The sequence below is a fragment of the Hibiscus syriacus genome, unplaced genomic scaffold (assembly GCF_006381635.1).
Source record: "Hibiscus syriacus cultivar Baekdansim isolate YM2019G1 unplaced genomic scaffold, ASM638163v2 tig00006128_pilon, whole genome shotgun sequence".
Classification (NCBI taxonomy): Eukaryota; Viridiplantae; Streptophyta; class Magnoliopsida; order Malvales; family Malvaceae; genus Hibiscus; species Hibiscus syriacus.
The window spans coordinates 65318-82957 of record NW_024062081.1 but is presented as its reverse complement, the minus strand read 5'-3'; the positions used below and the strand labels follow the sequence as shown (position 1 = coordinate 82957).

The following is a 17640-nucleotide window of genomic DNA, read 5'->3' as shown; positions in this document are numbered from 1 at the left end:
TTAGAATCAATTTCGAACTTATATTAAACGAATTTTATTTTATTTATAAAAAAATAGATTAAATTAATTTAATTATATTGAGTCTGCTTAGATCTAATTGCAACACATCAGAATGATGTAGTAATCCGATAAAAGAAAATGTAGTTGGGTAGAGCATTAAATAAAAAAATCTAAAATATATGTTAATATAAATTTGAAAATAAAAGAAATCGATTGTAATTAAAAAATATTTATTAATACCGTAACTTTTTAAATTGTATAAGACAACATCTTATACTAAAACAGAAAAATGTTGTATTCTTTATAAAAAAAAAGTAAATTGTAATTTTTCAGATTGTGACTTAAAAATTATTATTAAAAATATTTTTATTGTAATTGAAATTACTATTGATTATATAATTTTCTAAATTGAACACGTAGCATATTAAATTAAAAATCGTTATAATATAGCTTTTTCAGTTATAATCAAAATTATTATAAAATATATATCTTAATGAACATCTACAATTATGGTGCTAATGTATGCAAATATAAAACCAAGGGTAAACTACACGTTTAATATTTTAATTATTATTTTTATTTTGTTTGGTCACTCAATTATTTTTAAATTATATCTAACATTTAATTTTGATTTCATTTTGGTTACTGCTGTTAAAATTTAATGGATGTTTACATCACCATAAGATACTATCATATCATCATTGAAAAAATAAAAAAATATAACATCAATAATTATGTTAACCTTTTAACTATGGGTGACAAAAATGAAATCAAAAAATAACGTTAATTTTACTTTTAAAAAAATAGTTAAATGACCAACACGAAATAAAAGTGATAGTTAGAATATTAACTGTGTAGTTTACCCTTAAAATAGTGTAATAAAGTGGGGGTTAAATTAAGGCTCTATGTTTGATTATTTCGAATTTAGATTACTTTAGATTTAAGTTAGTACATATTTATATTAATTTAAACTCTATTTTCTAATACTATATGATAGTATAGTTGATAGATATTAAATTAAATAGATAGATAAGTTTCATTGTTCAAATCAAATTTAAACTTTTAATGCCAACTTAGAACTCTTTATTATTATGTCCTAATTTAACATGATTTAATTTTATGCTGAACACAATATAAAGCCATAGAAAATTTTGTATTTGTTATTTTTATTATAATTAAATTAAAAATATATTTTTTCAGTTTTTTTACTAATTCTTTTTTACTTTTTTACTTGATGCAGAGGAAACCCAAACCCAAAGATAAAGCGGTATATTGGTTAACCTTGCTCGGCAAGCAACTTATTTAAAATAATTAATTTAAATTTAAATTTAAAAACAATATAGATGGCAAATTACGTGAGTGACTCCTATTATAAATACAAACAAAGATCGGTAAGCTAATATCTTTTCATCGAGAAGAAGATCAGAAGGAAATCAAATTGTCTTCGAAATCAAATAAATAGGCGAGTTAGGGTTTTTTTTTTAATCACAAGAAGAGGGACCTGCAATCGTTTGCGAAGAACCAAAGATGCCGAAGAACAAGGGAAGGGAGGAAAGAATCGAAAGGGGGAAAGAACGAGGCCGATGACGAGAAACGCGAGCTTATTTTCAAAGAAGATGGACAAGAATACGCCCAAGTCAGCCGCATGTTGGGAAACGGCCGATGCGAAGCGATGTGCATCGACGGCACCAAGCGTCTCTGCCACATCCGCTAAAATGCACAAAAGGTCTGGATCGCCGCCGGAGACATCATCCTCGTCGTCTTAGGGATTACCAGGATGATAAGCTGACGTCATCTTGAAATACATGCCGGACGAGGCTAGGCTTCTCAAGGCTTATGAGCTACCGGAGAATACGAGGTTGAATGAAGGATTTGCGGCGGCATCGATGAGGAGAGATGGTGCCGGTGATGATTACATCGAGTTCGAGGACGAGGACATTGATAAGTCAGAGTTCTTTTTTTATTGTTATTTAAATTTTATTTTAAGACGTGATGACGGTTATGGCATATTTTTATGCTTTATTATGCACTATGGATGCTGGATTTGTGTTGCAACATGGGTTTACCTTCTATTATCTTAATGATTGTTTACTCTTTAAATTTGACATGTTTTCAGATTTTGTGTTGATTTATGAGGAAAGCCGGTCGATGATGAAATCTTCTTTTGGTTAAATGCTTTGATGTCATCCTCTTCACAGAATTAGATAAGATTTGACTAATCTGGGCCTTTTTTCTACCAGGCTTTCAATTTGATTGGAGGGTGCTTTAATTTCTGAGTTTTGTGGGACTTGCTGTTGTTTGCTTTCATATGATTCCTTTAATGGTGTTAAATTTTAGGGTAGAAGATCCAGGAAGTCCTGATTTAGATGTTTAGCTTGGTGCTCCTGTTTTCACCTCAATTTCATCTTGTGGTAGATTTTGATTGTTCCTTCATATGACTGCAGAACTGAAGCATTGCTTTAATGGAAGGCCTTTAATAACCATCGTTAGACTGTAACCATGATGATGGTGACAATTTCATGTGTTAGTAGTGTATGTTGCCTGGTTTAAGGGTTGTGATATAAATAGTTCGATGCCGGTATGCAAGATTCGTTTCAGCTTGTTCCTCTACCTCTAGAAAACTTCACCAGTTTCTGAATTACATTCAGGTTGGAATCTTTATATGTGTAATCAAATAGGGGTAATTCAACTATGATATCAATAAGCTTTTTCAGTCTTGTTATTGTTGGTAAAGGGATATATCAGGTTCCCTTTGAATAGCAGAAATTTGCTACTTTTTCTGTGCATTAAACAGGGCATATATGGGTTGGAGATTATTGGCATACACAAAATTGACACACTTTATTTCAGGCACAGGAAAATGTAAAGGTCAAAAGAATTCATACAAGGAAATCCCACAATTACAGGATACATATGTCTCTTTTACAGGTTGCAAAGAGGCCAATGGGCATATGCCATTGCCAACCTCTGAATTTATTCAGCTCCAGCAATCCTCTTTTCAATTCCCTCGATATCGGTAGCTAGTTCTTTCTCTTGACTGAAGAAATAAGATGTTGCAAATAGTTTCAGTGTCCACATATGACAATTCTGAAACCGATAAGCTGTTAATTGTAAACTATGCTACTCTTCTAAGTTGAATACCACCTCCAATATAAGCTAAATTTAAGAATTTGAACTGAGAATTTGTAACTCTCAAAGGTTGGTACAAATCACCAAACACATCATTATCTCTTCATGCACTTGTTCATCTCCCTTTAGAGTTATGTTATTTCTTTATGTGAATGCAAATTTAAAACTTTGCAAGTGTTTGCAAGACCATGAATGCAGAATGGCTAACATCCCCTCCCTCTCCGGCCATAAAAACACCGTAGATTATCCACAATTAAGATTCATGGGATAAATATGTTTATATATATATAGACTCGACCTTACCTTGAAGAGAAGGTATCTATAGACAATCATATTGTATATCCCAGTCCCACCAATTCCATTATCTTTGGAGCTGATAACCACACAAATACATAGATAACAACTGGATAGCAATTTAGTGAAGGGTATGAAACAGAAAGAGTGTAGCATTATGACTTAACTTACCAGAGGGACTGAGTTAATGGCACAACAAGAATAGATGATAGCCACACCACTATTGCCCCGCCACCATAAATAATAACTGTGGACTTGTTCTCAACTTTATCCCACTGGCAAACCACCAAAAGGAAAAGACCAATCAGTACTAAAGTTCAGCTTAAGCAGGTTAAAGAACAAGAATTGATTGCTAGATAATATAATGACTGTAATTGTTTAATAGTTACTATATTCAGGTAAGACAATCTTTTCTCGCCTTTACTTTCAAGTCTGAGAAAAGCTCCCCGGCATCAACAGAGGTCTCCTCCGTGGCTTTATTCTGAAGCAAAGGAAACCTCCTGGATTCTGTTTTTGAAACAAAACAAGACCAATGGATGCAAGGGGAAAATACTTGAATTGGCATCCATCACCGATTATCCTCCACAATTAGTTTCCTGCAACTACTCCTTAACGCGTGATTATCACCAATACAACATTTCTAATTCTACACATTTAAGCATTCATTTTCTTTAGATAGAATCAAATAAAAAGGAAAGAGCACGCATGCAAGTGGGCGTTGATGTTAACAGCAGGACCTGGAATAAGCTTAACAGGCGAAGAAAAGGTAGCGGCGGAAACGCGAGGAGGCAGGAGCGGCAAGGTAGAACAGCGAGTGATTCTAACGGCCGCGGGGGCACGTGGAATCAAAACGGCGGTGGCCGCCATGGAAGATGATGATTAAAATATTTTTATAATTTTTATGTAAATATTTATAATTTAATATTAAAAGCTTAACTTGATGAAAATAATTTATTTCATAACTACAATTTGATAAAAATATATATTCAAATAATTTTGTATTTCATTAATTAAGTACTGTAATTTTATATTCTCATTAAATAAATCAAATTAGATAATATAATATTTTCAAAGTAATGTTATATTTTAACGTCTTGTTCCATAATTTTATATTTTTTTTAGGAATGGATGCAATAATGAATACTAGAAGTTTGAACTTAAGATGTTAAATTCGAAGTCTAAGTTATCCCTTTTTAAAATTTTAAAAAATACTAATTTGATAATTAATAAAAAATAAAAAATATTTAAATTTTAAGAGAATTTAAAATTTATAAGAAATAAAATCGCACCCCTTAATTCATCTTGGTATTCAGTGAACCAAATGCTCCATTAAGATATTTTGATAATAACGACGTGAATCAAACCAATTTATAATAACTATTCTTATACTTGGAAGAAAAATAAAATAAAAAACTATAGCATTTATTCTTTTAGGTAACTTTAAAGCATAATTAATCATTTTTTAATATATATAATTTAAAATATGTTCACATTTAAATATTTTTTTAATAAATTTGACAAAATTTATTTTATAAAATAGTGGTAGTATCTTCTATGCATCTATTTTAATCCATCGCATCTTAATGCATGAAAAAATATTTTGTTAAAAGTATGATTTTAAAAATTTATGTAATAGTAATTATTAATTGAATGGTAATTTTATAAATTATTTAAAAAACTATTTTTAATTGTATTATTTGAAAAGTATTTTAAAATATAAAAAATATCAAGTAGACTGCTTAAATTACTAATTTATTGTTTTAAATTACAGTTTAAGCTGGAAGGTTCTAGGTAGAGATGCACATAGCCGGATTTAAATTCGATTCGGATCGGATAAAAATCAATCCGGTTTTTTCACTAAGTCAAAAAATTGGTTTATAAAAAAATCGTTCGGACATAACCCGTTTGGAGGGCCGGATGATGTAACCGGTTTCAGTTTGAAAAAAACCGGTTTTTAATCCGGTAAAAAATCCGATCATCCAATTTTTTAAACTCCAGACCGGATTTTTTTCCGGATAAAATACTGGTTTTTTATCTGGTTTTTTTCAAACCGGTTTTTAATCCGGTAAAAAATCTTGTCGTCCAATTTTTTCTCAAACCGGTCATACTATCCGGTTTTAAAATATCCGATTCGATTTAAAAAAACCGATTTTTCCCAAATCTAATTTTGAATATTTTTTTACACAAAATCAAATATTCGAATTTTTTGTAAACATGTAGTTCTGGGGCATAAAAAGGAGGTTTAAGAGGGGGAGTAATTAGAGGAGTGGAAGACGTAGGATCCTCCCACGTGGAGATATGGCGATGACACGTGGGCCACTGATGATCTCTACAAGGTCCAATCGGCGTAAACATGAGCTGGATGGGACCACTTACACACACCGACATATGACGGAGCATGTGGGGACACCACTCCGCTTACGTATTAAGCAGTGGGATACTTTATCTCTTCCTCGCATCGTGGTTCATTTTTATCCCTCCGATTCACTAAATTTAGACCGTCGATACCTTTACGTCAGAGATGGATGATTTCTCTCTTTTTTTATTTGTTGATCGGATGGAAAAACTGTGGTAGTACACGTGGCGTCACTTTGGTTGAGAAACTTGGGAAAGTTAGTTTGATTCAGCATAAAGATTAAAGATGGACGGTGATTGTTAACTGAATTAATTGTTTTAAAGGACGTTTGATTAATAAAACATAAATTATTTTTAAAAAAATTATTTTGAAATTTTAGTATCTTCTAATATATTCTTAATAATATCATTATATTATTTTATTTATTTTAATAATAACATGAGATTAAAATATTTGATTTAAAAAAAATTATTTGAAAGTAATTTTTTATTAAAAAATGATTGTCTATTGTTCTCATATGTAATGAGATAAGGGGAGGTAAGATAGTAGGTTAGTATGGGAGGCGCGTATATGCACCTATACCATTAGTGATTGATTAATTAACTTTACAATAAGGACCTGATGGTGAGAATTCGAGAGTGTGATTGGATGTTTAATTCTTAAGTGAGAATGATAATTTGACAAAGGACATGAAACTCAAGTGTGGAGTAATAAAAAGCTTAAAAGCAACAACTTAACTAAATGTGTGTGATAGACATAAAAAAACATGTATTTACTTTGAGTTAGGCTCTATTTGGTAAAACTTTATAAAAACACTTTTAGTTAAAATGTACGTTTTAATAGTAAAATTAATGTTAAACGAAAAAATTGGGGGAACAATGGTTTTAAACTAACCGTAAAAACTAAGATTTTTAATTTTTTAATTTTAACTTTATGTTTGAAAGCAAATAATAATTCTACCCTTATTAATACATGGGATCCACACAATTATGTATTTACATTTTATTTTAATAATTTAATATTAACACCCTTAAAAATAATTTATTTTCATTACTTAAAAAATAAATAAAATTTATGATTTATATATTAAAATATTAATAGTGAGTTATATAATATGATTTATTATAATTCATATATAATAATATTTTTTGAATTTATTATAATTCAAATTGATATGCCTATATAAGTGTAAATATAATTTAATAATATTTTAAATTTACAAATATAATGTCTATAATAAACGTTTTATCATTTTAAATTCAATTTTTAACATTAATTTCAAATAATTAAATTTTAAACTCTACTTTTATACGACACTCCTAAATATACATCAGTGTACATTATTCAAGATTTTAATGGGTAGACACAAGGTTTACAAAAATATGTGTATAGGATTCAGGATCCCTGGGAAATGTTTGTTGTATTCAATGGTGTATGATATACCGATGGATCGATAAGGAGTCAGGTTGGGTCCTAAAATTTTAATTTATTATATATTTTAATTGTTTTTATATCTTTTATTAATAATTTATTTTTGTTTCTAAAATTTTATATGTTCATTTTATTTTTTCTAAGACTTTTTCCCATGAAATTCATCTAAACTCAGCAAAATTAAACAAAAACTCTACCCTTTTTTGAAGAGTTGTTCATGGACATTAAACTATTAATGATTAACAGATATTAATGGTTTGGTTAAAGGTTAACATACGGTTAATATGTTACAATTATTTGTGAATTTTTTTTCATAATTCATATTACAAAAAGGTGTAACACAAAACATATACTTACATCGGTGTAATTTAGTAAAATAAAAAAACGTATCACTTAATAAATACTTACGCCAGTGTAAGTAAATAAAATAAATAATGTATTACTTAATAAATACTTACACCGATGTAAATATATACATCGCTCATAACGTAATACCTAAAAATAAACATATTTTTTTAAGTACTCATAACACAAAATTATATTGGTGTAAGTATGTTTTATATTTTCAAAGAAATAAATATTTATATATTTTAAGTTATTTGTATATAAATTTATTAAAAATATATATAAACTAAATAATATAAAATTATATCAAGTTACTTATGTAAAAATATAATAAATTAGAAATTAATTATAAATTTAATTTATTAATGGTTAACTATTGGTTAATCGATTATCAAAATTCGTAACTTTAACTGTTAACTATAAGTTTTAGCAGTTCGATTAATCGAAACTGTTTAGTATTAACGGTTCGGTTAATTAACATGTTAAATATAATATTTATATCGGTTAATAGTTACGGTTAACGATTTCATATTTTTTTGAACACTCCTAATTTTTTGGAGTCCGAGGATTTCTCAAATTTTAGTTGTTTGATTTTCCCCTCCAAAATTCAAAACGGTGAGAAGTATTATCTTGAGACATTAATATATAACTCAAAATTAGCATCGTCAAAATCATTGGAGGAGACCAAATTATTGACATGTTGAACCTTTAGATTAATTTTTGTTGATTTTGAGTTAGTCTCATAAAAATTCAATCACGTGAAAAAAATAAGAGTAAAATGTAAAAATTTTAGTGTTAATCTTGATGCAAATGAAGATTAGTGATAAGTGACAATTGACTACCAATTATGACCGAAAAAAATTCGTACAAAAAAGTGAATTATCTAGAAGTCCAGCGATAAAACGATACACTTCTAAAGTTTAGCGTCTGAAACGATATCATTTTGAACATAGATAATCACATCAAAATGGCATCGTTTTGTCCATGTTATTATAATGATAGAATGATATGTCAAAGTCATTACGTCTTTGGAATTTAACAACTTAAGGGGCGTTTGGATGAGGAATGTGGATTCCCATGAGAATGAAATCTATATTCCCCCGTTTGGTTAGCCTGGGAATCCCATTCCCGGTAATGTAAGATTAACAATAGTAGATTTTTTTGCGTATATTAGCGGGAATGTCATTACCTCCCCTTCCTTATGTATTGTTGGATTACCGGTGTTTTTGACTAAAATGCCCTTAATTTTTTTTTCAAAAATATCATTCTTCTGTCATTGAATAATAAAAATTATACGAAGGTTAAATTACAAATTTATCCTTAAACTATTTTAGATTTACAAAAAAAAATCTATAATTAAAATTTTATATGAAGTTAAGGGGTTAAAATAAAATTTTACCCTTTCATTAAACCTTTTTATATTTTCAATTTTGTAAAAAAAATTATATAAATTTTTTTAATTTAAATTTTTTAAGAAAATATATAAATATTTTTCAACTTGTTAAAAAACAAATATACAATAAGAACAATTGGTCAAATATACATTTCAATAATCTTTTATTCCTTTAACCAAACATGGTAATCTTACATTCTTGCAAAACCAACTAAACATAAAATGCAACATTCCAATAATCTTATTCCCAGCGGTAATCTTACATTTTGTAAACCAAACACACCCTTAATGATTTAACTGGAGTTAAAATTAAAATTTAATGCTATAATTAAAGCAATTAAAAGTTTAATGGTATAAACATTATATTATTTAAAGTTGAATGATATTTGTTATAATATATTTTTTTAATTTTTGTCAATTCTATGTGGTTCCTAGTTGTGTTTAGGTGGTATAAACAATATGAAAACGTTCTCTAAAATTTATATCATAAAAGGCTTTCTATAAACAATAAAGAAATTTGCTAGCATTGTATTTGTTTAAGATAAACTTCCACATATATATATATATATATATTAAATCGTTCTTTTATGAAAGCAAATAAAATTGATGTAATAAGATATATGTTTTTAAACTCACAAATAAGTCGTTAAATATATAATTATGATATTGACAATTGTAAAAAAAATCAATAAATAAATATTAAAAATATAATGCCTACGTGACAAAAGCGTGGGTTACGGCCCCAATTAGAATTAGGTCATCAACAAGTGGCTATTGGTGGATTCCAAAAGATTTGTTCATTCTACTTAAATCACTAAACATGACCACGTAAGCCCACATGACGGGTGGAATAGGCTGGACCCCTTTACCCGACATGCGTAGATCGACTGATTAACAACACGTGTACGGATATCTGACGTTTGAATAAAATAAAATTGGCCAGCGCGAATACCGATGGGCCAACTCAACCACCAACTTTGCCCCTCCGTATATACGCTGTATTTATACGCTTGCTTTTCTACGACACGTTTTCGGTGACGTGGCTGTTGCCTTGCCGCTCTCCTTCTTCTTCTCCTCCTCCTCAAATCTCTCTCTCTATCTCCCTGCGGATTTGGAAAAGAAAGAAAAAAAAAATGCTCAATCGTGTTTCTCTTTGTTTTCGAGTGAATATAAATATAATGCAGTCCTTTTAACTATTTTGTTTTATAATTTTTCTTTTTTCCTTTTTCACAATTGAGGGTTGTCCAATTTCGCTTCTGAGTAGAGGATTTCTGGATTCGGATTTTCAAGGTACGTTGAAGTTAAAGTTCCGGTAATTGTTTTTTAGGGTTTTCCAAAAATATTTACTAAGTGGTGGATTAGTGCATTTTGGTTTTGTTTGGTTGTTTGGAGGGCTGATGAACTTGCGGGAAATTTTGTCTTTGCGAATTAAATCTAGTTCTGGAATCTGGTGTTTTACTTTTAAAAGATTGGTGAGGTAATGTAGGGCAGTGGATTCAATTCAAGTTTTTAATTGTTATGTGAAAAAATAGTGTCTCTAGCTCTTTACTGAACTAAACCATTTCAATAGATATAAAAGGTATTTTGTTGGATTTATTAAAGTAATTCATATACGTCCTTCATCTTCCGGTCCTTTTAGATACTTTTAGCAATCTTCTTTTTCATGGATCTATTTAAGTTCGTCGTAATTTGTGATAAGAAACATCGAATCTGCATGACTTTTTTGCCCGAAATATTTAGAACAATTTTCAAGGAGAATTGTCGAAGCAAAGAAATTGAGAGGGGGGAATTAGACGTTGAAAACTGAACCAGAACTTAACCGATAGATGATTCTCCCTAGATTTATCTACTAAGAAAACTAGTTTTTCAAAACTCAAAATTTTATTGCTTAGAGAAAAGCTTGCAGGATGAGTGCTGAAATCTTCGACCTCGGTCTCAAGGGTATTTTTGTCGTTTAGTTGACATATTAATCCGGTGGATTATATTTCAAAATTTGCAATTGATCTTTACTTTGAGGTGTGGGTACTTGAAAGTCGGTTATACCCTCACCTTCCCCTATTTTTTTCCGGGTTAAGAACCTTTCTCCTATCTCTTCATTTGAAGGATTTTTTTTTTAATAATTTTTTGGTGAACATAAAATTCAAAGATTTTCTCCTTTCTTCTCAGGGATTATTTTGTTGACGAAAATTTATATGTTTTGAAACTGAATGAAAACCCTTTGTTGGCGATAATCCTAGTGTTTAGTTGCAATAACTTTTCAAAAGTAGCCTATTTGTGTTCATCCTTTTGTGTCAACTTATATTACCAAAGTTAAGTCTTACGATGAGTCAAGTTTCAATATTGGTTTATGTTGGTAGAAGACTATATCTTGTTGTATTTTTTGCACTTAAAATCCAATATTTAAATAGCCCGTCAAGGCTTTGGTGAAATTTGATAAGATATTATGAAATAGAACACCAAATTACATCATACTGTACTTGCTTTAATTTATGTAGAGTTGTATATGATAAGCTGGTTGGATTAATCCGAAGATGAAATTAGATATCTGGAAATCATGTTTGTTGCTATAGGTAGCTATTGACATGCACCAAGCCTTCAATGATTACAGGTTTAGCTTTGGTTATTTTGATGGTGTGTTTTTAAACATTGAATAACATCTTATTCGTTGGGTCTGCACTCCAACTTGAGGGATACTGGCCTTCTAAAAATCAAACCATTGGCTTATATTTTGCATAAAGAGTAATGGAGAAAAAAAACTTTCTGAACCATTTAACTCCATTTTGCTTGCTAATCCTATTTCTGAACCCTTCCTATTGCTCTTGAGAAAATTTGCTGTGATGTGCAACTTCATGTTTCTCTCCTTGATTGCAGTTGACAGAGAGAGGCAAACAAATTTCTAGAAAATAGGTTTCCAAATTTGGTGCCTGACAATGGGAAACAATGAGGAAGGAAAGTCCAAGTCAGAAAAATCTTCATCGGTGCCAACTGTAAGCTAAGAGCTTATGCATGTTTAATTGAATTAAGATGGATCTCTAAAGTAGTAGTTGCACAATTTGCTTTGTATTGAATCTATTAATTTTTTATGCTCATATTCATAGTATCGGTCAATACTTTTCCATTCACAGGATCAGGCCAATATTCATGTCTATCCCAATTGGGCAGCCATGCAGGTTATCTTCTTATTCGTGCACCTACTTCACTCTTTCCCACTGCTGTTGTTAAGGCATTTATTCAATTAAAATGCCCAATCTATATTCCTAATTTTTTTTTGATAGGAATTGCAGGCCTCGTTAAAAACCTCCTTCATGATTAAAGGAGCTTATTGAGAAGCTCCTTAATCAACGGAAGGAGGAAAAGAGTGCCTTAAGATTTTATTAACCATAGAAAGAACACGATACAACCAGGGAGCCACCCCCAATATGAATAAAACACAAAAAACAGCCACCAACAATCCTACCAGAACCAGCCTAATCCAACAAAGCAACAACAACAGCCTAAAAAAGACTGGCCAAACAAAAAACCTAAACGAGGCCCGATAGACACTCAATCAAACAAAACAACCAGAAAAAAGCCAAGGGTGACAGCTGACTAAAACCATAAAAGCCAACTTCTAACTCAAAGGCCACGGAGCTTTCACATGAAGAAAAAAAAACTCATATAGCCGCCTTTCCACCACATCACCACGTCTTGTTGGCTAAAGACCGTCCGAACTTCCAGCTCCAGACAAAAAGCATGGTGTAGATCACCTGAACCTTCTACTCCTTCCCCCGCCATCGTCTTCCGACAATAGATACACTATTGCGCCATTAGACTCACAACCCAAATCTTTCCCAAAAGGCAAGGAATTGAACGTATCCTTCTGTTGAGACTGCCCCAATGCTGGAAAATCAGATTCATAAGTGAATCTGCCATCAAAAACAGACACCTCTTCCTCCCAATGCACCTTACTCTGATGGCTCTTGCTTCGGGAACCCCTATACTTTCTTTTAGGAGCTGTAAAATTCCCTTGAAAAAATTGTTTAGATCTAAATTTGTTGCCAGAACCCACCTTAGGTCTCATGTACTGCCTTGCGATACCCTTTGGATTTACGAATGCGTAGTTGTAAGAACAACCCTCGTGAATCCCTTCCTCCACCTCCCTAATCTCAACCCGTCCATCCAACATGGGGAAATCATTAAAATAATCCTTTGAGCCTACAAAAGCACATGCAGACTACTATTTTTCCTAAAGGCAACTTCATTATCCTTCTCCACGTGAACCAACAGATCCACTTTATCCTTTAGGCTCACATCTTCCAATTCCTTTGACACTAAGAGACCATCCTGGATGGGAGAATTAATTAAAAAATCCTTACTCTCCACAAAACCACGTGCAGGCAAACAAGTGTCCTTAAAGACATCCACTGCTTCTCTCTCCGCATGCACCAACAATGTCTTGTGTTCCCCCACTCCCTCCATTTAGGAAAGAACCATCCTCTAACCCCCAACGTCGCTCCTCGGACCCATCATCAAAGCCTCTCCTATGTTCCTGTCCTCCACACCCTCACCCGACAGGAGGCTGCCTCTAGCACTAGTCCCCAAACAGCAGAAAAAAAATTTCTTCATTCTCAGAACACCTCACGGCCGACTGCACCTCCGAAAAGTGAATGGATCTTCTAGCTTCTTTAGAACCCTCTTCCAGCTTAGGAAACTTAACTGGAAAGGCACCAACGAGCTCCCTCACCTTGGATAACGGGGATACGACTGCCTCTTCAAAAGAAGACGACTCTACCCACTTAATAAAAATTCTGCACCATCCTAACAAGCTGTCTTTGAGAGTTGAGAATTTACTGTCGTCAACAGAACTAGCAATGGGAGCCACCGTGTGACTAACATCCTTCCTTACATTGTTTCCCTCGACTGAATGAGGACCAGAGAACTTCTTCCTCCAGAAAACATCACGAGGAAGATATCTCGCCATAAATACTCTAATTTTGTTGCCTTGAATCCAAGATCTATCAACACAGTTGATAGCCTTCCTCGCGTCCTCCAGTTTTGGTGAAACGAACAAAACCAAACCTACTTCCTCCCTTGCTTCTTTTATTGGGGATGAAAGAATCCACCACCTCTCCATATTTATCGAAAAATAACCAAAGACCTTTGTAATGAAAACTCTCTGGAATGTTGAAAATGATCACAGTTGCACAGTTTTTCCCAACCGGAACTCTCACCTTACTCGCCATTAAGAGAAATGATAAGAAATGAAAATAGAAAAACTTATCCAAAACACCTGATTTTTAGAGAGGAGGAGGAGCTTCTCTCACTAAGTTTTTCACCATATATTCATATTCTAAACTATATTGCTAATGAAATTGCCAATGGGGATTTTATGGTTCTTTATTGCGTATATAGGCATATTATGGTCCTCGAGTCACTATGCCACCATATTACAACTCAGCTGTGGCCTCTGGCCATGCTCCTCACCCTTATATGTGGGGTCCTCCACAGGTATTGCCCACAGCTCCAAGGCATTTAACTTTTATTTAAGTTCATCATTGAATAACTCTGTAAATAATTATTAAGTTACTAATTTGTTTCTGTAAATAATTATTAAAAATACTGATTTGTTTTTTTCGTTTAGCCTATGATGCCGCCTTATGGGGCACCTTATGCAACAATCTACCCGCATGGGGGAGTTTATGCCCATCCTGCAGTTCCTTTAGTAAGTTTACTTTGTCACTATCTTTTTGAGTACAGTATTAATTTTGTACCAAATCATCTAGGAGCTTAGCTTTTCAGAGGTTTGAATTTGGATAGTGCATGTACAGTTGCATAATTCCCCTTTTCTTTCTGCCTTATTTCTATACAGCTGTCTATTTTATACAACTATCAACTTGGTAATACTCAGCAAGTTCCTTATAGTACAGTTAACAAAACAATAAAGAAAATATGCGTTTTTCCCCTTTAGGATATTATTTGAGTGCTAAATAACACCGAAACTCTGGTTTTATTGTACTGTATTATACCTTAATGTATTTTTTATCTGATTGCTCTTGAAATCCAAGGATAAGATGGACATGATATTCCACCATCTCCTGCAGGAACTCTGGTTGTCTGTTGAGTGATTCATCTTGAACTGCTGCTATTTTGTTTTTATTCATGTCTATTTTTTATGCCCATGCACATACACTGATTTAATGGGAGTTGTTACTTTTTGCTTATTGTATTTAGCATATGCTGAATATAACCGGAGCATTGCACTGCAGACTGCCACCGCCGTGGAAACTCCTTCAAAGTCATCAGGAAATACAGAATGCGGTTTAACGAAGAAGATGAAAGGATTTGATAGCCTTGCTATGTCAATAGGTAATGGTACTGCTGAGAACGATGAGGGTGCAGCCAAGCATAGAATGTCCCAGAGGTTTGTTAATCTTTTCAAGGCCAACTAGTAATTTATTAAGAAGATTAAAGAACTTTGCCATAGCAACTCATTTGTTAGAGATCACAAAGCCAAGTTCTTTTTCCTCTTATTTTGACTTTTTTTTTGATAATGTGTGCAGTGCGGAGACTGAAGCTTCTACCGATGGTAGTGATGGAAATACGACGGGGGTGAGATCTCTTTCCCATCTGGTTATCCTGTTTTCCAACATCTTTTTTGGTTTTAGTTTTATACGACTGTAAGTTAGAAAATGATTTAAGGATAGAGTGCTAAAGTTTATTTTTATCACTGTGCATCTTTGATCAGACGGATGAAAGTAGACGGAAAAGAAGCAGGGAGGGAACACCAACCATTGGTATGACTCCATTCTTCACCATGTATATTCTTGATGAATAATAGAGTTCACGTGATGTTTTAATCAGACTTCTGTATAGTAGTGGATGATTGTCAAATCTGAGGCATTTTGCAATTGCATGGTTCCTTTAACGTGCCCTACTGGGCTTGGTTCATGTCCCTGATAATTAGAAGTTTTTTTGTGATTCCTAAAAGTAACTTGTGTTAGAAAATGAAAAAAGAAAATTCCATCTGGGGATACATTTGGTCACCTCCATGTCTGGAGGTTTAGTTTATTGATGTATTGTCTCTGTTGTATCAGGTGGAGATGGGAAAAATGAGGCAAAGGCTCTGGTGGAGGTAACTACAACTATTTGTCCTAAACCAGTTGGAGCTGTACTTTCTCGTGGCATGAGCACAACATTGGAGCTTAGGAACCCTCCCTCTATGAATCCTAAGTCTAGACCTACGAACGTACCTTGTGCAGTAATGCCTCCTGAAGTCTGGATGCAGGTATTTGTGGGTGCATTTCTTGTATTTCTACTACTGTTCAGCTTATCTAAGATATACTTTTTAGCTTGTGTATAATTTGAACCCATTTTGTTTCTTTCTGAAGTAGTCAATGCACTTTTTAGTGTTTTATACATTGAGTCAATGGGTTGTGCTATCTTAAGCCGTTGCTAACGTACATGAAATTTAACTAGAATGAACGGGAGCTGAAACGGGAGAGGAGGAAACAATCAAATAGAGACTCTGCTAGAAGGTCAAGGTTGAGGAAGCAGGTATTCGCATGGTTTCTTTGAGCCTTTTTACCAGATTTGAGGTATAACAATGAATAATGTGAAGCAAATGCCATATTATTATTTTGTAGGCTGAGACGGAAGAGCTCTCCCGTAAAGTCGAGTACTTGACTGCAGAGAATGCGACACTAAGATCTGAAATAAATCAACTAACTGAAAAATCAGAGAAACTAAGGGTAGAAAATGCTACATTAGTGGTACGCACTTTAAGCTTCCTCAACTTTTTCGATTTTATTTTAATTTACGACATGCCTGATTTATCTCCTTAAACTAACCTTGCCTCTTGTAATATACAGGAGGGACTGAAAGCTTCTAAACTGGGACAGGCACAGGAAATCACTACGCACAAAAACGAAGGCAAAGAGGGTGAAATGTACAAGAAAAAGTCCGGTGTCAAGCTGCATCAACTCCTGGACGCGAGTCCAAGAACCGACGCAGTGGCCGCCAGCTGAGGAAGTGAAAACAATTTACAGCCGAGTTAATTTTGACATTTTAAGTCGGGCAGAAGCATGTAGTTTTGGCATAATTACAAGCCCCAAACTACTGCTGACAGTTGGTAGAGGGATGAAATAGTAGTGGTAGTTGTTTGTTAGGGACTGAAACTATGTTTGGGAAACTTTGTAAGTTGGGTGTCGTAGCAGAACTGAACTGATGTAATTTTGTATTTGAAAATCAGAGTGCAGAGAAAGCCCTGGAAGAAAAGGTTAATGTACATCAAGGAGAAAGTAGATATTGTGTTTAGGGAAAAGGGTATTCAAAGAAACCTTTTTATAATAATTGTGCAAATTTTAAATTATTCAAGTTATTTAAATTTATTTTATAATTTACTTTAAACTTCAATATTTTTTAAGTCGGATCAAATTAAATCAAAAGATTCAATTTCTTTTACTCTGACCTTTACATTACTTGACAAACATGCTAACCCGAAACCCAAGCTTTTAGGAAATTTGACAATTGAGGTTTATTGACCTATTATTTCAGTCATTTGAAAGCTTGATAAAGCGTGTTAAATCACAAGTTTATTGATATAAATCCTATTTTATATTAAATTATGGTTTACTTAATTTAATTAAAAATAAAAAATTTAATTAGTTTAACCTTTGATTTGATTTATATAATATTATAAATAATTAATTAGATT

General features: G+C 32.5%; 1 protein-coding gene and 2 pseudogenes across 1 annotated transcript; 2 read left to right on the top strand and 1 right to left on the bottom strand.

The window, feature by feature from the left end:
* The first annotated feature begins 1424 nt into the window (after positions 1-1424).
* Positions 1425-2374, top strand: LOC120200535 (annotated as a pseudogene).
* A 599-nt stretch (positions 2375-2973) lies between these two features.
* Positions 2974-4302, bottom strand: LOC120200534 (annotated as a pseudogene).
* A 5784-nt stretch (positions 4303-10086) lies between these two features.
* On the top strand, positions 10087-17292 carry LOC120200542 (G-box-binding factor 3-like). The gene is made up of 12 exons (XM_039201354.1): positions 10087-10238; positions 11820-11935; positions 12074-12118; positions 14340-14435; positions 14569-14649; positions 15194-15348; positions 15488-15536; positions 15673-15721; positions 16022-16212; positions 16404-16481; positions 16571-16696; positions 16796-17292. Exons 2-12 carry the CDS (start codon positions 11879-11881, stop codon positions 16949-16951), a joined length of 1083 nt encoding a protein of 360 aa, XP_039057285.1. The 5' UTR covers positions 10087-10238; positions 11820-11878; the 3' UTR covers positions 16952-17292.
* Positions 17293-17640: the final 348 nt, after the last annotated feature.